We start from the raw sequence: 25,298 nt of genomic DNA, 5'->3' as shown, positions 1-25,298 counted from the left end.
ATGTGAGTTGAGAAGAATGTGTAATCTGCTTTTATTAGATGAAATAGTCTATACATGGTAATTATATACAGTGGTTTGATGGTGGTGTTCAGTTCAACTGTGTCATTACTGATTTCTGTTTGCTGGATCTGTCCATTTCTGATAGAAGGGAGCTAAACTCTCCAACTGTAATAGTAGATTCATGTATTTCTCCTTGCAGTTCTATCAGTTATTCGCTTGTGTATTCTAATGCCCTGTTGTTAGGCTCATAAACAGTATTGGTATGTCTTCTTGGTGTATTAACCCCTTCAATAGTATGCAATGACCCTCTTACTCCCTGATAAATTTCATTGCTCTGAAATCAACTCTGTCTGAAATTAATATAGCCACTTCCACTTTCTTTTAATTAGTGTTAAAATGGCATATCTTTCTCCATCTTTTTACTTTTAATCTATATGCACCCTATATTTAAAGTGGATTTCTTGTAGACAACCTATGGTTAGGTCTTATTTTTTAATCCACACTGACATCTGTCTTTTAATTGGTATACTTAGACAATAATTTTTAAAGTGATTATTGATATAGTTGCATAAATATCTACCATATTTGTTGCTATTTTCTTTTGGTTACCCTTGTTTTTTGTTTCTAGTTTTGTCTTCTGTACTTGTTCCGCCTTTGTATTTTTAATTGAACATATTATATTATTCGATTATTTTCTCCTTTATCATATCATTTATACTTCTTTTTTCACATTTTTTGGTGGTTGCCGTAGATTATATACATTTACAATTAATTCAAGCCCACTTTCAAATAATGCTATATCATTTCATGCGTACTACAAGTATCTTATAATAGCAAAATGCTCCTGATTCTCCCCTTCCACTTCTTGTATCATTGCTGTCATTTTTTTTTCACTTGTCCATAAGCATACATAAATACATACAGGAATACTTCACCTCACAGATATTACAGGTTCCGTTTCAGACCATTGCAATAAAGCTAATATTGCAATAAAGCAAGTCATATGAATTACTTGGTTTCCCAGTTCATATAAAAGTTGTCTACATTATACTCTAGTCTTTTAAGCATAATGCCTAAAAAAATGTACATACCTTAATTTTAAAAGACTGTATTGCTAAAAAAAAAAAAATATGCTAACTATCATCTGAGCCTTCAGCAAGTTGTAATCTTTTTGCTGGGGGAGAATTTTGCCTTTATGTGGATGGCTGCTGACTGATCAAGTTGGTGGTTGCTGAAGGTTGATGTGACTGTGGCAATTTCTTCAAATAAGGCAATAATGTATACTGCATCAATTGACTCTTCTTTTCATTAAAGATTTAGCTATAGTATGTAATGCTGTTTAATAGTATTTTACCCACAGTAGAACTTTTTTCAAAATCGAAGTCAATCCTCTCAAACCCCATAACTGCTTTATCAACTACATTTGCGAAATATTCTAAATCCTTTGTTGTCATTTCAACAATGTTCACAGCATCTTCATCAGGAATAGATTCCATCTCAAGAAACCATTTCTTTGCTCATCCATAGGAAGCAACTCCTTGTTCATTAAATTTTTATCCGGAGGCTCCAGCAATTCAATCCATATCTTTAGGCTCCACTTCTAATTCTAGATGTCTTGCTATTCCCACCACATCTGCCATTACTTCCTCCACTGAAGTCTTTAACTCCTGAAATTCATCCATGAGAGGTGAAGTCAACTCCCAGACTCCTGTTAATATTGATACTTTGACCTCCTCCCCTGAATCATGAACGTTCTTAATGGCATCATGAATCCTTTCCAGAAGGTTTCCAATCTACCCAGATCCATCAAAGGAATCACTATCTATGGCAACTATGGCCTTATGAAATGATTTTTTAAAATAATAAGACTTGAAAGTCAGAATGACTTCTTGATCCACAGGCTACAGAATGGATGTTGTGTTAATAGGTGTGAAGACAACATCTGTTTCCTTGTACTTCTCCATCAATACTCTTGGGTGACTATGTGCATTGTCGACAGCAGTAATATTTTGAAAAGAATATTCTTTTCTGAGTAGTAGGTATCAACAGTGGGCTTAAAATATTTGGTAAACCATGCTATAAACAGATATGCTGTCACCCAGACTTAGTTGGTCCATTTCTAAAGCACAGGAAGAGTAGATTTAGCATAATTCTTTTTTTTTTTTTTTTTTTTTTTTTGAGATGGAGTTTCGCTATTGTTGCCCAGGATGGAGTGCAGTGGCGCAATCTCGGCTCACTGCAACTTCCGCCTCCCGGGTTCAAACGATTATCCTGCCTCAGCCTCCTGAGTAGCTGGGATTACAGGCACCTGCTACAAAGCCCAGCTAATTTGTGTATTTTTAGTAGAGATGGGGTTTCACCATGTTGGCCAGGCTGGTCTCGAACTCCTGACCTCGTGATCCACCCACCTCAGCCTCCCAAAGTGCTGGGATTACAAGTGTGAGCCACTGTGCCTAGCCTCATTATAATTCTTAAGGCCCTAGGATTTTTGGAATAGTAAATGAGGATTGGTTTCAACTTAAATTCACGAGCTGCATTAGCCCCTCACAAGAGTCAGTCTACTTTTTGAAACTTTGAAGCCAGGCATTGACTTCTCTCCAGGTATGAAAATCCTAGATGGCATCTTATTTCAATAGAAGGCTGTTTTGTCTATATTGAAAATTTATTGATTAGTGTAGCCATTTTCATCAACTGTGTTAGCCAGATTTTCTGAATAACTTGTTGCAGTTTTTACATCTCCACTTACTACTTTACCTTGCACTTTTATATTATAGAGATGGCTTCTTTCCTTAAACCTCATGAACCAGCCTCCGCTAGCTTCCAGCTTTTTCTTTGCAGCTTCCTCAGCTCACCTCTCTCAGCCTTCATAGAATTTAAGAGAGTTAGGGCCTTACTCTGGATCAGGCTTCAGTTTAAGGGAATGTGTGGCTACTTTGTTCTTCTATGAAAGTCACTAAAACTTTCTCCATATCAACCATAAGGCTGTTTCACTTACTTATCATTCTTGTGTTCGCTGGAATAGCACTTTTAATTTCCTTCAAGAACTTGTCATTTGCATTCACAACTTGGTTAACTGTTTGGTGCAAAAGGCACTGCTTTCAGCCTCTCTTGGCTTTTGACATGCCTTCCTCACCACACTAAATCATTTATAGCTTTGATTTAAAGTGAGAGACGTGTGACACTTCCTTTTACTTGAACACTTAGAGACCACTAAAGGGGTATCAATTGACCTAATTTTAATATTGTTGTGTCTCAGGGAATAAGAAAGCCCAAGGAGAGGGAGAGAGATGGGGGATTGTCTGATCAGTGGAGCAGTCAGAACACACACATTTACCAAGTTTGCCGTCTTCTATGGGCACAATCCATGGCACCCGAAAGAATTACAGTGGTAACGTCAAAGATCACTGAACACAGATCACTATAAAAGGTACAATAATAATGAAAAAGTTTGAAATATTGTGATAATTACCAAAATGTGACCCAGAGAATTATCAAAATGTGAGCACATGCTGTCAGAAAAAAATGGCACCAATAGATTCGCTTGACACAGGGTTGCCACAAACCTTGAATTTGTAAAAAAAAAAAAAAAAAGCCTGTGAAGTTCAGTAAAGCTAAATGCAATAAAATGAGGCCTGCCTGTATACAAGTTCAGTATCCCCTATCCACAATGCCTAGGACCAGAAGTTTTTTGACGTTGGATTTATTTTTTTTTTTGATTTTGGAATATTTGCATTGTACTTACTGGTTCAGCATTCCTAATCTGAACATTCGAAATCCAAAACACTCCAGTGAGCATTTCTCGTGAGCATAACCTTTGAGCATCTTGTTGGTACACAAAAAGTTTCAGATTTGGGGGCATTTCAGATTTTGGATTTTGCATTATAGATTGTCAACCTGTATATACATATTTATGCATACATAAATGAATACATTGTTGCTATTGTTATTTTGAAAAGTTATATGCTATAATAGATCAGTTAAGAAGAAGAAAAATAAAACTTTTGGGGGGGTTGTTTTTTTGTTTTTTGTTGTTTTTTTGTTTTGTTTTGTTTTTTGAGACGGAGTTTTGCTCTTCTTGTCCAGGCTGGAGTGGAATGACGTGATCTCGGCTCACTAAATCTCCACCTCGCGGGTTCAAGTGATTCTCCTGCCTTAGCCTCCTGAGTAGCTGGGATTACAGGCGCTTGCCACCACACCTGGCTAATTTTTTGTATTTTTAGTAAAGACGGTGTTTCACCATGTTGGCCAGGCTGTCTTGAACTCCTGACCTCAGGTGATCTACCCACCTCAGCCTCCCAAAGTGCTGGGATTACAGGTATGAGCCACTGCGCCCAGCCAAAAGTTTTTATTTTACCTTCACTTTTTCATTCTTTGATACTCTTCCTTTCTTTATGTAGATCCAGATTTCACAGGGTACAGAATTCTAGGTTGTTGATTTTTTTTTCTCTTAACTCCATAAATATTTTATTCCACTTTTTATTTGTACAATTTCTGAAAAGAAGGCAGATGTAATGTTTATTTGTGCTCCTCTATAGGTAAAGTGTTTGTTTCCCTTGTGGTTTCTTTCAAGATTTTTTCTTTATTTTGATTTTCTTAAGTTTGAATATGATATGCATAGGCAGAAGGGGTTTTTGGCATTTAATCCTGTCTCGTGTTCTCTGAACTTCCTGGATCTATGGTTTGGTGTCTGACATTAATTTGGGAGAAATTCTCAGTCATTATTGCTTCAAATATTGCTTCTGTTTCTTTCTTTCTTCTCCTTCCAGCTATTCCCATTACACATGTTTCCACCTTTTGTAGTGGTCCTATAGTTCTTGGATATTCTGTTATGTACTTTTATCAGTCTTTTTTTATTTTCAACTTTTATTTAAAGTTCAGGGGTACATGTGCAGGATGTGCAGGTTTGTTACATAGCTAAATGTGTGCCATTGTGGTTTGCTGCACAGATCACCCCATCACCTAGGTAATAAGCCCAGTGTGCATTAGCTGTTTTTCCTGATGCTGTCCCTCCTCCCAGCCCCTACCCTCCAACAATCCCCAGTGTGTGTTGTTCCCTCCCATGTGTCTATGTGTTCTCATCATTCAGCTTCCACTTATAAGTGAGAACATGCAGTATTTGGTTTTCTGTTCCTGCGTTAGTTTGCTAAGGATAATGACTTCTAGCTCCATCCATGTTCCTGCAAAGGACATGCTCTCATTCCTTTAAATAGCTGCATAGTATTCTGTGGTGTATATGTACCACATTTTCTTTATCCAGTCTATCATTGATGGGCATTTGGGTTGATTCCATGTCTTTGCTATTGTGAACAGTGCTGCAGTGAACATACACATGCATGTGTCTTTATAATAGAATGATTTATATTACTTTGGGTGTATACCCAGTAATGGGATTGCTGGGTCAAATGGTATTTCTGGATCTAGGTCTTTGAGGATTCACCACACTGTCTTCCACAGTCTTTGAAGTAATTTACACTCCCACCAACAGTGTAAAAGCTTTCCTTTTTCTCCACAACCTTGCCAGCATCTGTTGTTGTTTTTCTTTTTGTTTTTGCTATGGTCTGAATGTATGTGTCCCCCAAAATTCATATTGAAACTTAATCAGCAATGTGCTATTAGTAGATGAGGCCTTTGAGAGGTGATTAGGTCATAAGGGCAGAGCCCTTATGAATGGGATTAATACACTTATAAAAGAGACCCCAAAGAGCCACTTGTCCCTTCCTAATGTGAGGACACAGGTGGAAGGCACCATCTATGAACTAGGAAATAGGCCCTCACCAGACACCAAAGCTACTGGCACCTTGATCTTGGACCTCCAAGCTTCCAGAATTGTGAGAAATAAATTCCTGTTGTTCATAAGCTACCCAGTTTGTGGTATTTGGTTATAGCAGTTAAAACGGACTAAGACAGGTTTTCAGTTTTGGAATTTTCTATTGCCGTATCCTCAAGCTCAGGGATTATTTCCTTAGTTATGTCCAGTCTAATAGTTACCCCATCAAAGGCATTCTTCATTTCTACTAGTGTTTTTGATCTCTAATATTTGATTTTATTCTTTCTTTGAATTTCTTCTTTCTGCTTTTATTATCCATCTGTTCTTGTATGTTGTCTAATTTTTTCTTTAAAGCCCATTGCATATTAATCCTAGTTTTTTAAAAAAAATTATCAGTCTGATAAGTTCAGCATCTCTTCCATATCTGAATCTGGTTCTGGTGTTTTCTGTATCTCTTAAAACTGTGTTTTCTATTGTTTAGTATGCCTTGTAATTTTTTTGTTAAAATCTGGGCATGATGTACTAGGTGAAAGAAACTCTCATAAGTAGCCCTTTAGTAATATGGTGGTAAGGTATGGAGGAAGGGAAAGCATTCTCTAGTTCTATGATTAGGTCTCAGTCTTTTGGTGAACCTGTGTCCCTGAACTGTGAACTTCACCAGTGCTTCTCAGTTTTATCCCACTCCCACCACCACCCCCCTGCACACACACACACACACACACACACACACCCCCTTTGGTGGGACAGGATGGCTGGAGGGGACTGGAGTTGAATATTTATCTTCCCCCAGGTCTGTTAGGCTCTGCTAAAATAGTTTTTCCTGAGAGCAGGCCTTGTGAAGACCAAAATGGTCTGCAATTTCAAAATTGTTCCTTTTCCGCTTCCCCTGTCAGAAACATGAGATTTTTCTCTGATATTTACTGTGAGGAACTGGTATATCTCCTGGAGGTAAAACTTACGAATGTGTGGGAGCTCTCCAATGATTGAGTCCTCCTGGAGTGTTTGTTTGTTTGTTTTGAGACCGAGTCTTGCTCTGTCACTCAGGCTGGAGTGCAGTGGCACGATCTCAGCTCAGTGCAACCTCTGCCTCCCAGGCTCAAGCAATTCTCCTGCCTCAGCCTCCTGAGTAGCTGGGATTACAGGCACGTGCCACCACACCAAGCTAATTTCACAGACTTGTCCACACAGCCTCCAGCAATTGCTTAATTACAGCTTAGGTTTTCCTACCCAAGGACTGGGTCCCCTGGAGGTTTCTGCTCATGGGTTTTTGGTCCAGTAAATTGTGATTCTCTATATTCACCTGTCTGTATCTCCAGTTTTGTTTTGGGGGCAGCTGTTTGCCCTATAACCTCACTTCACTAACAAATATAAAAAAGAGTTGTTGATTTTTCAGGTTGTTCAGCTTTTTACTTGTTATTACGACAGAGTGGCAGCTTCTAAATGTCCTTACACGCCAGACTGGAAACTGGAAATCTTGTGTCTTAGTTTTTACATTTATCTTTCCTCTGTGGGACGAGTCAATTCTATAGTCATGTGTGTGTGTGTGTGTGTTTCAAATTGTTGGTTAACAGTTATTTGAAAAGAAGTACATGAAAACGTGCATATTAAGAAATCTTGGGCCAGGTGCGGTGGCTCACACCTGTAATCCCAGCATTTTGGGAGGCTGAGGCAGGTGGATCACAAGGTCAGGAATTCGAGACCAACCTGGCCAATATGGCAAAACCCCATCTCTACTGAAAATACAAAAAGTAACCAGGCATGGTGCAGGCACCTGTAGTCCCAGCTACTCAGGAGGCTGAGGCAGGAGAATTGCTTGAACCCAGGAGGCAGAGGTTGCAGTGAGCCAAGATGGCACCACTGCACTTCAGCCTAGGCGACAGAGTGAGACTCTGTCAAAAAAGAAAAAAAAAAAAGAAAAAAAGAAAAGAAAAGGAAAAAAAAGGAAGGAAGGAAAGAAAGAAATCTTGAAATGCAATTGCATATTCACTAACACAACTCTATCTGTGCCTCATATTTCCTTTTCCGGGCTCCCATATTTGTGTGCTCCCATAACCGTGTCCCTCAGCATTTGCTTTCCAGCCTGCTAACCTCTGGCACTACTTTGATTCTTCATTACTCCCCCTTACATTTTCAGTAAAAATAAAATGAGTGTAACTGAAGTTAGAATCTGACTCTTTATACAAAGCTATGGAGCAGCAGGAAATTCTGAGGTTAAGTTTCTCAATGCTACATTCTTTAAAAACATCTGTCAGCAACATTATTGTGTAGGCAGTTGTCGGTTCAAGGGAATTGGTCCTGTATTTTATTATTACAGGGCTGTTACCATTTCCTACATTTCAAATAAAAGAAATTGATGTTACCTCAAAATATCTTAGTTATATCTGAGGTGGAGAATGAGGAATATGATGTGAACTTTTGTGTGTTGGAATCCTAGTTCATTTATAAAAGCGGGCCTGTGTGCTTTTGTGTCCATCTCTTGCTGACATGGCCAACTCAAACCTAAAGTTCTTCATCAAGAGGAAGAACCAACCTTTTTGTGGTATTCAGATGAACCACAAATGAATCTGGATATATGGTTTCATATTTTATATTGATTGTTTAGCCTTAGTATCACAGGCAGAAGCTCTGAAGGAAGAAAATGACAGCCTCCGTTGGCAGCTCGATGCCTACCGGAATGAAGTAGAACTGCTCAAGCAAGAACAAGGCAAAGCCCACAGAGAAGATGACCCAAACAAAGAACAGCAACTGAAACTCCTGCAACAAGCCCTGCAAGGAATGCAACAGGTAAAGGCATTTTGGTTTTCTGAGCTTCTGGGTAGAATAGCATCAGCTTCTCACCTGTAGAAGAGTCCCCTGCAAGCAAATCGAATATCAAACCTATTCTTCTTCTTGATGTAATATTATCTGGCATGGCTGAGGAAGGAATTATTGTTGTGGTTAATTAAATATTCCAGTTAATACAGAGATAGCAATGGATTGCCAATTTTCAAAGAATGAGCATTAAATGAAAAATATTTAACATTAGACTACACTGAACATAATCTAATCTTTTCCTTATGCTTCAGAAGGTACTTAGGGATCTAGACAGGGCCTCAGGGTCTTTACGAAGAACCTCAATTATTTAGATATGAAAAAATGCTGATGAACACATATCTAGTTGATAGAATACCAAGAAATATAGCCTTTTAAAAGGAATGGCAGGAATCTACCCTTGATTTGAGTAGAAATAGGTACATTATAGGTTTTTAAGTGTCAATGCTTTGAGCGCATAATACCAACTTGTTTTTATTTTGTTTTGTATTAACAGTCACTTATGTGAATGAGTTTACCTGTGCATAATTCAAAGTGTAAAAAGCAAAGTAAATAAATGCACCCAACTGTGATTGCATTCACAGAAGTGTAGCAGATGTTCAACATCTAGGAGTTTTATGTAACCATCACCACAGTGATTCTACAGTTTAAAAGTTATCAACAGCTGCCTTCACTATAGTAAAGGAGTAGTGCCTCTGAGTAAGGCCACTGTTGTCTTCTGTCATGCTAGACTACCAGCCATTGTCCTTATACCTTAAATTGTGCGATAGTTTTTAACTGTATGCCTTGAAATTATCTAGGGCAAAGCTAATTGCTGGTTGGAAATTACAAATCATGAACAATGGTCTATTCTGGCACTAGGAACCCTAAGTTATTCTTTCTGCCACCATTGTCTTCCTATACAACAAGTAATATGACATTAATATTTCACCTTTTCTGTTAACAAAATGTGTGAAGTAATGCTCACCTTCCTTTTACCATCACCATGGAGTTTAATTAGAACATGTAAATTATATCATAGATCTTTCTATGGAAAAAATGCACCTCCTCACCTACACTTCAAAGAATTTTGACAATGTACATTGTACCATGCTTTTTAGCCCTTCCAATGGTCTTTTGCAAGCCTCTGAAAAGCACGACTTTGGAAATATTTTTGTTGTTGCTGTTTTTCCCCTCTTTGATTTTCTTTTTTTTTTTTTTTTTTTGAGATGGAGTCTCGCTCTGTCGCCCAGGCTGGAGTGCAGTGGCCGGATCTCAGCTCACTGCAAGCTCCGCCTCCTGGGTTCACGCCATTCTCCTGCCTCAGCCTCCCAAGTAGCTGGGACTACAGGCGCCCGCCACCTCGCCCGGCTAATTTTTTGTATTTTTTAGTAGAGACGGGGTTTCACCGTGTTAGCCAGCATGGTCTCGATCTCCTGACCTCGTGATCCGCCCATCTCGGCCTCCCAAAGTGCTGGGATTACAGGCTTGAGCCACCGCGCCCAGCCCCCTCTTTGATTTTCAAACCATTTCACATAAGGATAGTTCTGCTACTTAAATGAAATTCAAAAATGATGAAATTTTATTTTGTTTCATCACTTCAAAGACCTCAGTGAGAATTAGGTCTCTACCTCTTAAAAATAATTTCACTCGTTTTGATTATTTTGTATTGAAAAAAAATGCCTTGTAAACGATGAAATAATTTCTCCCATCTTATCTCAAAAGATGTATAGTATAATAAGGTGTGTAAGGACATGAACTCTGGGGTTGACCCAACCTGCTTTTAAATCCCAGCTCTGCTACTGACTATCTGAATGGCATTAGGGAAGCCACTTAACCTCTCCTAGCCTTAGGGATCATAGTAACATAGGGTCATTGTGAGGCTTAATTGAGACCGTGCATATAAAACCCTTAGCACAATGCTTAGTACGTATTAGGCACTCAAATAAATATTATTTGTTGAAATTATTAGTAATGAAATTATTAGTAATTAGCTAAATATAGCTTCCTGCCTACTTATATGGAAACTAACATATGTAAAATTTGGATTCTTTACTACTTTCCTCATAGAAATTGAACTTGGCTTGGCAAATGGCTATTTGCAAGAATGCTTTACAACATTACATTTACTTCTATGCAGCAATCAAAACATTGCCCACACAGTATTAACTGCACCCTACTTTGACCCCCGCCCAGAATAGGGAAGAAGTTAAGTGACTGGATCAGTTAGTTTCTCAGGACCTTTCTCAAATATTAACAAGTTCAAAGGAATTTCTTAAGAGCCAGATAAAATAATGTAAAGTGAAAATATCTTGATTTGCCCAATCTCTTTATGGAAAAATGGTCGTGTGTGCTGGAGGAAAGTGAGGCAGGCCCACCTGATATATCTAAATTCAGCCAGGGATTTTAAATGAAGTGTGGCTCCATAATTCATAAATTGATTGTCTTTGGTCTTTCTTATAGCATCTACTCAAAGTCCAAGAGGAATATAAAAAGAAAGAAGCTGAACTTGAAAAACTCAAAGATGACAAGTTACAGGTGGAAAAAATGTTGGAAAATCTTAAGGAAAAGGTACATGCGCCCTAAGTGAACCTTTTTCCTTGCCCCTTTACCTACTTTTCAGTGACAATGAAAATGCCCTGGAAGTTATGCTCTAAAATCGATGGGGAATGTTTGGCTGATTGGAGATTAAAAGCCCCTCTCAGGGGTAATTCTTATACTAAGGGCTTTGCTTTTAGGTATGAGTCCTTGGCATTTCTAAGGGTTCTGGAGTGTACACCTTTCAATGAATAAGTAGTCGGTTCATCCCTAAAATTCCTCAGTCTTCTGTCTTGGAGACCACCAGAGTGCACACCTCTTCCCTGCTTCATCTTGTCAAGCAAATAGCAACATAGAAAACTCATGTGACACAAAGTACCTTTAATCAAGCATCTCATTAAAGGAAGAAACACAAGTGCAGCTAGCACATTGGCATTTCTTTGCAGCTAGTCAATTTAGTGTAATAATGAGCAACTGCAGATGAGAGGAATAGCCAATACCAAGAAGAGGGAAACCTTGGGGAAAAAAATGAGACACAGTATTCTAAAGCTAGAAGCCAAGATGGGACTTTATCAAGTGAGAGCTCTCAGCAATAAGAACCACCAATGAGGACCAGAGAGTCTAACATCTGGATGGAATCGTATATCACAACCATGAATCAGGTGCCCATTCTATTCCAGGTGTGTAAAGTCAACCTCTCCAATCTCCTTGATGCATCAATATTCAGCTGACGTTATCCTCTGAAAAGGGAAGCCCATTGACCAGAACTTTCTTGTTTTGATATCTCTAAAGGAAGAGAAGATTAGGAGCTTGGACCGAGAGTCAGAAATCAACAGTGATACAGTTCCTCAAGAACATATTCTCTTTATCTTCTGTTCTCAGCTCAGGAAGATGCAGTGCATACAGGCCCTGAGTGTGTTTACCAGCACAGTGCCTTCCCCTAGAGTGCCATTAAGAACTGGCAACCTTGGTGTAGTTGAAACAAATGATTGAAAGTGTTTTCTTCTAGAGGCCATTTGCAACGTGCTTTTAATTCTTCCACTTCATAAAACCAACTCACGTTCCAGTTTTGTGGGCACTATTAAAGAAACAAGCATAATCCCAGAGAAATTCATTTATCAAGCATTTAATTGAAAAGCGCCAAAGCTGCTCTACTTATCAGGACTTTCCTCATACCATCAGGGCTTCTAAAATGTCCCAGAGCTGCCACATTTTGCTTCCTGCATAAAATGGATTATGTAGCCAGAAGACTGTAGATAGACATGGGGTTATGCTCATGACATTATGCTTAGAATTGCTCTTCAGGATTGACATCACAATTTGACCTAAGGACATTTTTTTGTGTAAGTAGCTTTCTGGTTTGTAAAGTATTTCATTTAAAGAAGTAAGAGGTAAGAGGTCAAATGGCATAGAAGAAACTTACCATATTGTGCCTAAGGACAAGTGTTTCCCATTTGGAAACTGAATAGACCGTGAAGTGTTGGCTGATGAGGACGGGGAAAAGATCCAACTGATAATCCAAAAAAACAGTGAGTCAAAATATGTTTTTCCCCGTTATTTTAAGCAAAGGTTCTTTTAGAGAAATTCATGACAGTTCATTATAAACTGATCTTCTCTGGGAAGCTGATTTGTGACCAAATATTTCAACCTGACACAATTAGGTTAGGAAGCAAAGTACCATCACATTAGACTGCAAAAATAATTTCAGGTTGAAAGGAAAGCAGTAAGTTTTGGTGAGGAGGCATCTCTTTTTTTATTTGCTTTTGTTTGGGTTTCTTGACAGTAAGCTACAGTGTTTTGCAATATAACAATGTGACTTATGTCTGTCTTACTGCGGAAAGAACTAAGCTCTTTGAATCTGCTAGTAAAATTCAAGGTGATAAGCATCCCTTCAATGTACCTTCTAATTTTTTAAATGCCAGCTATAATAAAATTGAAGTCAGGTTTAAGTAAGGCTGCAGTTCTATTCAAGATGGCTAAAACTTCCCAGAATATTTTCACATCTTAAATCAACCCCAATCTGTTAAACTCTCACACTTAAGAAACGGCTTACCATATCATTTAATGTTTTAAGGGGGTCAGAAGCAGATGTGAAGCCCGTGGCTTAGAAATGAGCTAGTAGTTTAAATCAAACTTGGCATAATGGTTACTGCCTGGATTGAATTCTAAAGGCCAAAGATTGAGTAGGTCATCAAGAAAGGGTTCCCCTCTGACTACAGCTAGGAAGCCTGTAAATTCACAAAACAACATGTCTTGCGGCATAGACCATTCATTTCACTCAGAGACAGCATCCTGGAAGCTTTGAAGACATCTTTAAAGAAAACAGAAGGAATCCTGTCCCTGCTAAGGGTTTGTGGAAAGGAAGAAGTGAAAATGCATCTGAGTCAGCCATGATCTGCCCCCCCAAGGAGCATTTCAGCAGCATTTTCTTTTCAGCAGTAAAAGAAGCAGTGATTTCTTTTATTCCTTCTTCTGAAAGCTTTTCCTTCACATTTATAATAACAGAAAAGATATTCTCAGTACCCAAAGAGAGAAAGAAAGAGCCATGAAAGGTCTGGAGGTATTTTTCAGTTTGATTGCTGGTCATGGATTTCACCTGAGTTTCTCTTATGAAACCTTCCTGCTACACTCTGAAAGAGAAAAATTTTCCACAACAAAGAAGGCCATTGACTAATGCTATTTTTTGTCATGGGCATTTCTTGCTGTAAAGTCAGGAATATTCTAACTGATAATGTCCTTATCAGAGAGAGAGAGAGAGAGTAGTAAATGAAAAAATGAAAACTCTAATTTTTAGTTCAAAAACCAACAGTTGGTTAACTATGAGTGGAAAGAAAGCTCTAAGTTTTAGTCCAAAAACCAACAGTTTATTAACTATCAGTGGATTGGCAATGTAGCCAATGTAGATTCTCCGTTGAGATGGGACTTACCATTAACAGAGTGTGGACCTAAAACTGTAAAAAAAAAAAAAAAATGGTCCTTTTAACAGTGGGATGAAATCCTGGCTCCACTTCCTTGCAGTGTGATCTTAGTCAATTTACCTGAGCCTCACTTTCATCATCTGTAGAATGGAGATAACACTTATCTAACAGTGCCTAGCATCTTGTTAGTATACCATAAATGTTGGGTCTAGTTGCCCAGATTGCTTGTATAAAGTCAAGATGAAGGCAGAAAAAAAAAAAAAAAAAAAAACTGGTGAAGGTAAATGTTTAAATGTTTCTGTGTTTTGGAGCCCTAAAAATAAGCTTTGGAATATCTGTGATGCTTTTGTAATTTATGATGTTTTCCCTCCCATTCAGTAATCTAAATTGAACAGTATTGCTTTTATAGTCCTGAGTTAAGTTACCTGTTGTGTAGTTAATTGAAACCAACTCTATTGCCAAATAAAGTGAACTGACCTGGGAAGCATGTTGTGTCCACAGGAAAGCTGTGCTTCTAGGCTGTGTGCATCAAACCAGGATAGCGAATACCCTCTTGAGAAGACCATGAACAGCAGTCCTATCAAATCTGAACGTGAAGCACTGCTAGTGGGTAAGGAAGCTAATGCACACATGCCACGTACAATGCCTGGGTACAATGGAGGAGGGGAGGGCTTTACCTAAGATTAACAAGCACACATCAAGCATTTATGAAGCATGGCAGCGCAAGAACTCAGAGTTCTGAAGATGATAGGTTAAGAACAACTACAAATTTCCAAATTTAACAGCAGCTGCCAGCCCCCCTCACACTCCTTGTAGCCACTGCCATGTCAAGCAGTCAAGCATGTCAGTACAAGCACTAAGCTAAGAGGGGTCAGCTGGAGAAACACACTGTAGATTTTTTTTAAATATCTGTGCAAGGATAGATAAGCCCTCTCATGTCCACTCAGGGGGCTAGTGCAGACCCTACTTGGCAGAGAGCTTTTCCAGAGAGCCTCTGGAGCAAGTATAGGCAAGTTTTTCCAGGTTACTAACTAAGCTATTTTTACACTTCTGACACCAAATGACAAGGGATTGTTTGTTTGTTTGTTTGTTTGTTTGTTTGTTTTAACCTCCTGACACCAGATGCATGGTGTCTTTTCCAACACTACATCTCCAACTCTTCAATACCAAGTGGGTGTCCTACAGTTGAATTCCGTTCTCACACTCACTACCCAAAGTTAGAGTTTAACGTTAGACTCCATGGGTTTAAGGGCTCAGTCCCGGAAGACTGCCCTCTCTATAGATGCCAGTCTCAAATATAGGGTCTCCAAGTATCCTCTACTTCTGTCTGATTTGGCTACAAAGTCAGGGGTTTCCACAATACCCACCCCAGGTTTGATAATTTGCTAGAGTGGCTCACAGAACTCAGGAAAGTACCTTACTTACTCCTACCGATTTAGTATAAAGGATACAATGGAAGAGGTATATAGAGCAAGGTACTTCGAAGGGGTATGCGGAGTTTCTATACCTTTTTGGGTGTGTATCTTGTTGTGTTTGCCAACCAGAAACCCCTCTGAACCCCATCGTTTCAGAGTTCTTATGGAGGCTTCATTATATAGGCATGATTGATGAAATCACTGGCTATTGGTGATTAACTCAGTCTCCAGCCACTCTCTCCTCCCTGATGTTCCAACTCTCTGATCATGCCTAAGTCTTTCTGATGGCCAGCCCCAATTCTAAAGCTATAAGGGGCCCCCAGCTACCCGTCATCTTAACTCTTATCACTCCAGAAATTCCAAGGGTTTTAGGAGCTGTGTGCCCTGGGGACCAGGGACAAAGACCAGATATTTATTTTTTGATTATATCACAGTGGCAGATGACTCAGGAAGCTGCGGTGTGTTGGACGCTAGTGGGCTTTGATGAGGTTCATGCTAGCATTGCTCTCTGTAAAAAGTCATTCAGAAAAGCAAGATGGCACAAATGTTTAAAGAATCAGACAGACCTGGCTTCCCATCTTGACCCCACCATTTCTTCTCTGAGCTTCAGTTCCTCCATCTGCAAAATGGACATAATGATATTACCGACCCAAAAGGGCAGTTGTGAGTATTAAATACAGTAACTCACCTAAATCACTTAGCATAGTCCCTGGTCCATAGTAAGCCCTCAGTAAGTAGAAAACATTTTACACTTCACAGCGCTATTAACCAATGCTGGCTAACTTTATATTCCATTTGGAGAACAGTGGCAGATTGAGGCTGTAAAATATTTAAGAGGGGCTAATCATTTAAGAGTGACTGGTCTTGGGCCACAGCAGATAATCCCAGCTGCCATCTAGGAAGCTGAGCTATACAGTAGCCCCACTCTAGTCTCAAAAGCCCTCCACACTGACTGGCTTCTGCATATTTTTAAGATATGTCTGCCTCCTTTGGTAATGGGTATTATCCTCAGATTTAACACTTTGATATGTTAATAAAGATGCACAGGGGGACCTGCCATTGAATCTTCAAGAAAAGTGACAACTTATTACAACTTATTAACGTCTTCCAAGTTCTTAACAAATTGGCATGGCAACAGGGAGACCTGTCAGAGAAATGCTGGGGATAGAAGGAAGCCTCTGTGAATGGATAGTCCTAGAAAAAAAAGATTCTTAAAATAAGTGTTTCTTGTTTTGTTTTTTCAAGAAGGTAGTCTTGGGCTGGCACAGAGAAAGGAAAATCTATTTTTCAATCAGCTTTTTGGGTGTGAACCCACAAAATCGCTTGTTTTTAAACCTCTGGAGTTATTTCTTGGCATTTGACAGCCTTTCTTGGCCAGGACATCTAGAATTTCTTCAAACATGGAATGTCTTCTTCAGAATTTAAGTTTCTCAGCCAGAATCAGTGTTTAGAACTTCAATTTACCTAGCCATTTAAGAATAAAGTAATGTTCTAAGTAATAGCATCCCTTTTGAACAGATTTTGAGCCCTGCCATCAGTTCCTTCTGGAACCCCTCTCCAACTTACCCCCTTGATTGAACTTCAAACACCAATTTAAACCTGTGTTAGTCTTTTGTCAGCCTCTTAAAGGGACAGACAAGTTGTAGTTTAGAAACCAAATCAAATTTTGCTTTTATTTCCTGGCAATTTTCAACAAACTCAATTCTGGGTCTATTTGATGCACTTAAGATCTTATGAAAGGAGGTGAACTCAAAACAAATTGAAAGAAAGAAATATTATACTTTTGAGCAATTTATTTTCCACCTGTTGCCAGAGAAAGAAGTATTAGAACAATTAACCTAATGGCCAGAACAATCAAGGCAGCATGTGAAGCTGCCAGTCACCCCAGAGTCAGGCTAAGTGGAAATCAGGGGCATTCCTGGAGGCTGTAAACTGCTATAAGAATTCTGTTACACAAGGAGATTCGAGGCTCTAAGCTCAGAATGCTAGTGACCACTTGAGTTAGCCGTGAATGAAATGTTTGGCTTTTCTTTACAGAGCTATTCACAAAATAATACCCAAATACAATCAGCAGACTTTCTTGTGAGAGGCACAAGGTTAATCAGGAAAGTACATGATTTGTACGTTTACCACAACAGCAAGGCATTATTAACACCTAAGAGGCTAAAGTCTAAAGACTGTGAAGGAACTGCAAAAGCCCAGCACAGTGTAAATTCATTATAAAATCCTTGAATTCAGACAATGTTTAGCCATCACAAACAATGAAAGTGACTCCTCAAATGCCAGCTTTTCTACATGTGATACAGCACAGTAAGAGGCAGTATATGACTGTCCGGGTTCAAATGCCAGCTCTGCCACTTACCAGCTGTATGACCTTGGACAAGTTGCTTACACTTTTAGTGCGTCAGTGTCCTCAGCTGTGAAATGGGGATGACAATACCCACCTCATGGGATTATTATAAAGATTAAATGAGTAAGATACGTGTAAACTTAGAATAGTGTCCAGTATATTTATGTTGTACATATGAGTCAGCGCTTACTATTCACTGTCATGTGGAACCTCGAGGAATACAAGGCTCAAGTATAACCTCCATGCTCTTGTCTCTGTAGGGATTATCTCCACATTCCTTCATGTTCACCCATTTGGAGCAAGCATTGAATACATCTGTTCCTACTTGCACCGTCTTGATAATAAGGTATATGGGGGCCTAAAATGGGGATGCAACGGGATGTGTGGAGTTCTTTGTTAACAGGTAACCTGACTTTCCTCAAGCATAAATAGGTCATTAGTTACTGCTTTCAGGAAGTTTCCCTCACCTGCTCTCTCACTGTGATTCAGAGCAGAGCTTCCCTCTTGCAAGTAGGATGACCGTGTGTCCTGGTTTGCTGGGTACTGAAGAGTTTCCTGGGACTTGAGACTTTCGATGTTAAAACCAGGGCAGTCTCAGGCAAACTTGAATAAGTTGACCATCCTTTTTCAAACATACATCTTAGAAGATTTTTCCTCTTTTCTCTTAATTTACCTATAAGCTGCAAACCAATCCATATCAGCTTTCTTACCCATCAAACTTTTTTTTTTGAGACAGGGTCTCACTCTGTTGCCCAGGCTGGAGTGCATTTGTGAGATCACAGCTCACTGCAGCCTCAACCTCATGGGCTCAAGTAGTCCTTCCACCTCAGCCTCCTGAGTAGTTGGGACTACAGACGCATGCCACCATGCCTGGCTAATTTTTGTATTTTTTATAGAAACAGGGTTTCACCACGTTGCCCAGGATGGCCTCGAACTCCTGGACTCAAGCAAGCCACCTGCCTTGGCCTCCCAAGGTGCTGGGATTAAGGCATGAGCCACCGTACCCGGCCCCATCAAACTTTTGTCCTGGGTTTTTAGCTTTAGCCAATGTTCATTTTCAAAATGGGAAGTCTTACACCATCCACCTCTCCCACCATCACCCCTGCTATTGTCTATTACAAAACAAGGGAGGCAGGAGCAAAAAAAAAAAAAAAAAGATAGAGCAAAGAGCTGAGGGCCTCTGTAACACAGACTGAATATTTGCTCACAGATGATCTCATGGTCCATTTCCTTCTCTGGATGCTATCCTTTGGGGGAACTCCTAGGGCATCTGGAGCAGGGGTAAGTGCTAATTCCCTAGGAAATCAAGGATGCCTCTAAGAGGCTGGAGAGGACTCTTGACTCCTCAGAATGAATCAGCTCAGGATACTTTTTTTTTCAGAAGCAGCATTCAGGGAAATGTGCCCATAAATTGTACTGCCTATTTCATAGGATCTGGGACTTTCGCGAAGTGCCATTGAATATAGGTGCTGTCCAAAATGTTAAGTCATTTAAGCATATGTCCTCTTAACAAAGGCAGTGGCCCACTTGGGAGTCTTACTGTTCTAACCACATCCCAGCTGTGGTGATACATCCTCTTCAATGGCATTTGCTTTCATTCTAGCTAGCACTCCCCCCTCATTTCCCTCTGGGAAGTGATGCTATTCTGCAATTAAATGGCCCATTTGGCAGTGAAGGGGAGGATGCAATGTGAATACTAGGACCAAGCAGTCCATTGCAATGGTATGAAATTGAACTATGTGTCAGTAAAAACCATCTGCTGCTTTTTTAATTTACAAAAATAATACATGCACATTATCTTTAAAATGTAAGCCGTATAGAAATCTAGTAAAGGGAAAGTGCAGGTTACCACCCACAATCCCACTGCTCGAGGATAACCACTGTTAACAGTTTGGCACAGATTTCAGACCCTTTCCTGCAAGTGTGCTGCACCTATATTAAATGTATATGTCTATACACATTATCTATGTTTTCTGAAATGGGGATTCTACTCTATATGATACCCTGGCATGTGCTTCGTTCACTTGACTGGATACGGCACTGGGACGAAGGCATAACTGCACTCCTAGCCTAGGCCTAGCTCCCCCTTAGCGACTTCCTGCCAGAGTAGTGCCAGGGCCTCCCAAAGAGAGCCTGAGGTGATACCAACAGAACTGGGGCTCCCTCCAGCTTCAGGGACATTCATTGTGGCGCCAACTCTGGGTTTCTTTCAGGATCCCCTGGTGCTCTTTACCCAAGCCCTGGTGCCAAGGCTCATAGTGAGGAGAGTAACTTACTAACTCTACTAATGTGAAGATGACCACCTAAAACAAGTCCTAAAGGAGTCCACAGATTTGTTTTTGTTTTCGTATTGAGGGGTGCGTGTGTGTGTGTGTGTGTGTGTGTGTGTGTGTGTGTGTGTGAGAGAGAGAGAGAGAGAAAGAGAGAGAGAGACAGAGAGAGAAGTGGGGAGAGAAAGACAATGCAGAGAAGTATGAACACAGAGCTTTCCCCATTCCTGTTACTTCTCCATTATGAACTAACGCATTTGTGAGGGATTCTGCTCTGGTGGCAGCCATTTCTACCTTCCTCCCCTCCGAAAAGGCTCAGCAGCTTCAGTGGACCTGCACACAGCATCACCAGCACTGAGCAGCCATCATTCAGCTTCTTACAAACCCAGGCCTTTCCACATGACTGACCCCAGCTCTTTCCAATAGCAACTCAGCGGACCCTGTCTGATGGTCACAGCAGAGGAACGCTGCTGGCTGGAAGCCACTCTGCCAACACACACAAATGCGCAAGGAGCGGAAGGAGGTTCAATGCCCCCCACCCCCGCCCCGCCCCGCCCCGCCCCGCCCCGCCCCGCCCAACACACACACAGACACATCAGCATTCTAAAGTAGGAAACACTGGGAAAGAACATTAGGAAAATAGAACTGATTTTGAATGGAGATGTTCTGTCTGTCCCACAGATCTGCACCAGTGATGTGGAGTGTCTCATGGGTAGACTCCAGCATACCTTCAAGCAGGAAATGACTGGAGTTGGAGCCAGCCTGGAAAAGAGATGGAAATTCTGTGGCTTCGAGGGCTTGAAGCTGACCTAAATCTCTTTGCCTAACAACTTGGGATCCTGAAGATAAATATGTGTTGGACAAGCATAGAAAGTGATTTGTATTTTTAATGGTTTTCAAGTGGAAGTTCCTTTGAATTTGTCAGTTCATTCCTGGAAAATCTTTTGAGTTAAAATAAGGATCCTAGGACAGCACCTCGAACTACAGGCCCTAAAGAGAAATTGCCTCAAACCGCAAGTGCTGTAACTTCCTCCCCTTTCTGTCAATTGGTTGTCTTTAAATATTGCAAAAGTCCTGAGGCTAAACAGTATTTGGAGTGTTTTCAGTGTCTGTACTACTGTTGTAGACTTTGGTATTTTTTTAAACACTGTTAACTGAAATGTTTTGATGATTTGTATGTGATTTGTGTTTCTAAACTTCTCTTTACATTAATGTTGCTACTGGTGAAAGGAATGAGAGCAGCACTAAGTCCTCTGTGTAACTGCCATTGTCTTTCCAATCCCCAGTAGACTAGTAAATAAATAACACATCAGTGTCTTCTAGAAGGTGCCTGACCAGGTTCACCTTTTAAATGACAAAGCATGGTTTGTGGCTTTTTGCAAAATTACTATGAACCAAAAGTTGACAAATGTTCCAAAGTTATTTTCTCTAACATATCACATTAAAGATCTGTTTCAGAATTGTAAAAAGTACATCTAGATGTGTTTGCAGAAAGCAAGTATCCAGTATGACTGGCATGTGTTCGTGCTATTCAGAATCACTTGTAAATAGTCTGCTTTTAAAGGAGGGCATGTTCCGTTTTCTGTGAATTAAAACACGCTCATGTGTGGACACACACGCACAAACACACGCACGTGCGCACACAGTGACAGAAGGGATTTGTGTTAATTTTCTTTCCCCTCTGGCCTTCTTACGGTCTCTTGGTCCCTTTGCTTCTGTTGTCAGTGTGTTGAATTGCAAACCGTGTACTGCTGTAAATACTATGTTTACTTCATGCTGAATGTTTGCAAAGACTTGATGTAAGTATTAATAGTAATGAATCAATGAATAAATAATGAGCCAGGGTTTGTGAGGCTTTCTGCAAATAAGTCAGCTCCACCTGGAGTGCGGATTGCCAGAGACACCTCCAGTTCTGTAGTGCCCATCGGCAAATCGCAATGGCAGCATGTGAGTGGACCATTCAGAAACTGCTGCTTGGTGGAAAGGAAACGGAGAGGATGAAGGTTTGGGGCAAATATCCTGAGGCAGAGATGGTCTTTATTGTGTGTGGTGGTGGTTGTGGTTCTTATAATAATGCAAGCATACCCCCGCTTGAGTCTCAATTGAAGATAAAAGAATGTACTGAGTAAGCAAAGCCAATGGAGAGTATTTCACGAAAATACTTTGTAAATGAAATGCCAGTAGTGTTCAAAGTTGTATTTTTAAAAGATAAATATTCCTTTTTATACCTCCGTTTTGTGTCCTGTTTTTAATGACTTTCTCTCTAAGTAATCCATTAGTAGTTATCTCAGTTCCTTCCTTTGGGTTACTAGGATGTTGGAAAAAGATGCCAAGCCTGCCTTGACAACTGGAAATAGGGTTCCACCGCAGCCCGTTCATGCTGCGAACTGGCTTTCCCCTCAAGCACCCTGCTGTGGCACCAGCAGGAAGCTAGGGTTCATTTTACACTGGCTCCCTCACTGATGCATCTCTCATCAACACTACGGAAGGCTTTGTTTCATCCGTCTCAGGGGCTCTTGGAATACCTAATTTTAATAATATCTATGAAATCAGGGAAACTTTCCACTTACAGTTATTTCTTGTTTAAATAAATTAATTTTTAGGGGAGAGCAGTAGGAAAAAGAGCTAATGCATGCCAGGCTTAGTACCTAGGTGATGGGTTGAGGTGCAGCAAACCACCATGGCACACGTTCACCTATGTAACAAACCTGCACATCCTGCACATGTACCCCGGCACTTAAAAAATAAAAGAAAAAAATCAAACTCCTTACCATGATATTAATACATTAAAAAAATTGTTTAAAGCAACAGCTGCCACACCTAAACACCTTACTCTCCTTCACTTAATCAACTTACATCGCAGATTGTCTGTTTCTGTTACTCCTGCCAGTTTAGATAGACTCCTCCCAGTTTGCTTGAATATACTAGTTGTTATGGTTAATTGTATGTGGCAACTTGGCTAGGTTGTAGTGCCGAGTTGCTTGGTCAAACACCAGTCTAGATATTGCTGTGAAGGTATATTTTAGATGTGATTAACATTTAAGCCAGTAGACTTTTGAGTAAAACAGGTTACCCATTATCATATGGGTGGACCTCATCTGATCAGCTGAAGGCCTTAAGAGAAAAGACTGAAGTTGCCTGAGGAGGGAATTCTGCTTCGAGACTGCCTTTGGACTCAAAACTGCGACATCCAACTCCTGCCAGAACTTCCAGCCTGCTGGCCTGCCCTACAAATCTCTTAACTTGCCAGCACCTATAATCGCAAGAGCCAATTCCTTAAAATAAATAGATATCTCTCATATATATCTATATATAAATAAGCATAGATATATAGAGATATATAGATATGAATGTGCATTACATTACACAATCAAATTGTGGCACATACCATCTCTCACAAACCTTTTCATCCATCATAGAAATCTATTAATGAAGCCGCTTTTTCCTACAAAGTCCCAGTGCTATTTATGGTTCTGTTGCTCCTCCAGAATTTTGAAATAATGCTGTTTTGTTATGTTTATGAGATACAGTAGTTAGCGTTTCTTCAATATAATAATGAATAGAAGCTTTATTTTATTTTATAAATGATTTTTTCATCTCCTTCCCTAGTCCTGTGACATCTCTAAATCTGACTTTTTTTATTACCAAGTTGCTTGTTAAATGTCTTCAATGCAAATGAAAGTTATTTTTCATAGAAAATTAAAGACACATCTGTATTCAAGTTACATAGAGGTTTTTTTTTTTAATTTTGGCCCAAAAATGTATGCTTTTCATATAAGGCAGAAGAAACTGTATTATTTGAAAAGATAGCATAAATGCACAAGAACTTTTAACTTGCCCAGTAGAACTATGTGAGCCCTTAGGATTCTCAGCTGTCTTAGATGGTACATCAGGTAGATATGGCTTCATTTTCTACCACAGTTGCTACCATCTGCTGAGCACCTATTAGGTAGTCGCGATGCCCAAAGTCTCTATCTGTGTGTCTTCAGGCAAGTTACATGGACACAACGAGAGCTTCAATTTTCTTATAGACAAAATTAAGAAGAAATAGTACCTACCTCACAGAATGGTAGGAAAGAGTCAATGAGGTAGCATCTGCAAATTGCTCAACCAGTGCTTGGCCCATAGTGAGTTCTCAATAAGAGGTATGATTGTGATTCAACCAAAGTTCATGACCTTACCCACATTTAAAAAAATGTTTTTGTGGGCCAGGAGTGGTGGTTCATACCTGTGATCCCAGCGCTTTGGGAGGCCAAGGCAGGCAGATCACTTGAGGTCAGGAGTTCGAGATCAGCCTGGCCAACATGGTGAGACCCCCACCCCCCCACCCCATCTCTACTAAAAATACAAAAATTAGCCAGGCGTGGTGGCGGGCACCTATAATCCCAGCTATGTGGGAGGCTGAGGCAGGAGAATCGCTTGAGGCAGAGATTGCAGTGAGCCAAGATCGCTCCACTACACTCCAATCTGGGCAACAGAGTGAGTGAGAGCCTGTCTCCAGAAAAAAAAAAAAAAAAAAATGTTTTTGTGTTCATACATAGAACTGTACGGCCACATCATGTTGCTGGACTTCAAGACGAAATTCAGCTGTTTATACATACTCCAAACATTTACTCTGTCCCAAACACTGTCAGGCACAGTGGGACACAAAAGGAGTACGGCTGGCCCCTGCCTTCAAAAACCTAGAAGGGTAGCTGCAACACACTGAACTTAAGTTTTTCACCCTTTAGCCAAAGCCGTAAAAGTTAATTGTGAAAATATTCACTGCTGACCACCCATGAATTATGTCGATAAGGTGGTAATGACCTCTTGCTCTTGACACTTGAACTATTACTATCTATGCCCCCGCCCTACCTCCAGAGAATAAGGTGCATGAGAATATGGTTCTCATTTGTCTTGTTTACTGCCATATCCCCAGAACCTGGTACACTGTAGGTGTTTAGTAAAGATTTGTTACATTAGTATTTGTGTAGCATTTTAAACTACATTCAGGCTGGGCGCAGTGGCTCACGCCTGTAATCCCAGCACTTTGGGAGGCCGAGGTGGGCACATCTCCTGAGGACAAGAGTTGGAGACCAGCCTGGCCAACATGGTGAAACCCTGTCTCTACTTAAAAAATACAAAATTTAGCCGGGCGTGGTGGTGCACACCTGTAATCCCGGCTACACGGGAGGCTGAGGCAGGAGAATCGCTTGAACTCGAGAGGCAGAGTTTGCAGTAAGCCAAGATCATGCCACTGCACTCCAGCCT

The 25,298-nt window shown here is 40.2% G+C and overlaps 1 protein-coding gene across 4 annotated transcripts in view; it reads left to right on the top strand.

The window, feature by feature from the left end:
- ENOX2 (ecto-NOX disulfide-thiol exchanger 2) overlaps window positions 1-22,279 on the top strand; it is a 296,553-nt gene extending 274,274 nt beyond the window's left edge. For all 4 annotated transcript variants that reach the window (XM_050777529.1, XM_050777527.1, XM_050777526.1 and 1 more), the window contains 5 exons: window positions 8,370-8,551; window positions 11,021-11,128; window positions 14,515-14,623; window positions 18,039-18,124; window positions 20,730-22,279. In XM_050777529.1, the coding sequence (XP_050633486.1) occupies window positions 8,370-8,551; window positions 11,021-11,128; window positions 14,515-14,623; window positions 18,039-18,124; window positions 20,730-20,861 (617 nt within the window). In that variant the 3' untranslated portion in view covers window positions 20,862-22,279. The remainder of the gene's footprint in view (window positions 1-8,369; window positions 8,552-11,020; window positions 11,129-14,514; window positions 14,624-18,038; window positions 18,125-20,729) is intronic.
- The last annotated feature ends 3,019 nt before the right edge of the window (window positions 22,280-25,298 follow it).

The sequence above is a fragment of the Macaca thibetana genome, chromosome X (assembly GCF_024542745.1).
Source record: "Macaca thibetana thibetana isolate TM-01 chromosome X, ASM2454274v1, whole genome shotgun sequence".
In the NCBI taxonomy this organism is placed as follows: Eukaryota; Metazoa; Chordata; class Mammalia; order Primates; family Cercopithecidae; genus Macaca; species Macaca thibetana.
The sequence above is the reverse complement of the archived record's forward strand: the minus strand, read 5'-3'. Positions and strand labels throughout refer to the sequence as shown.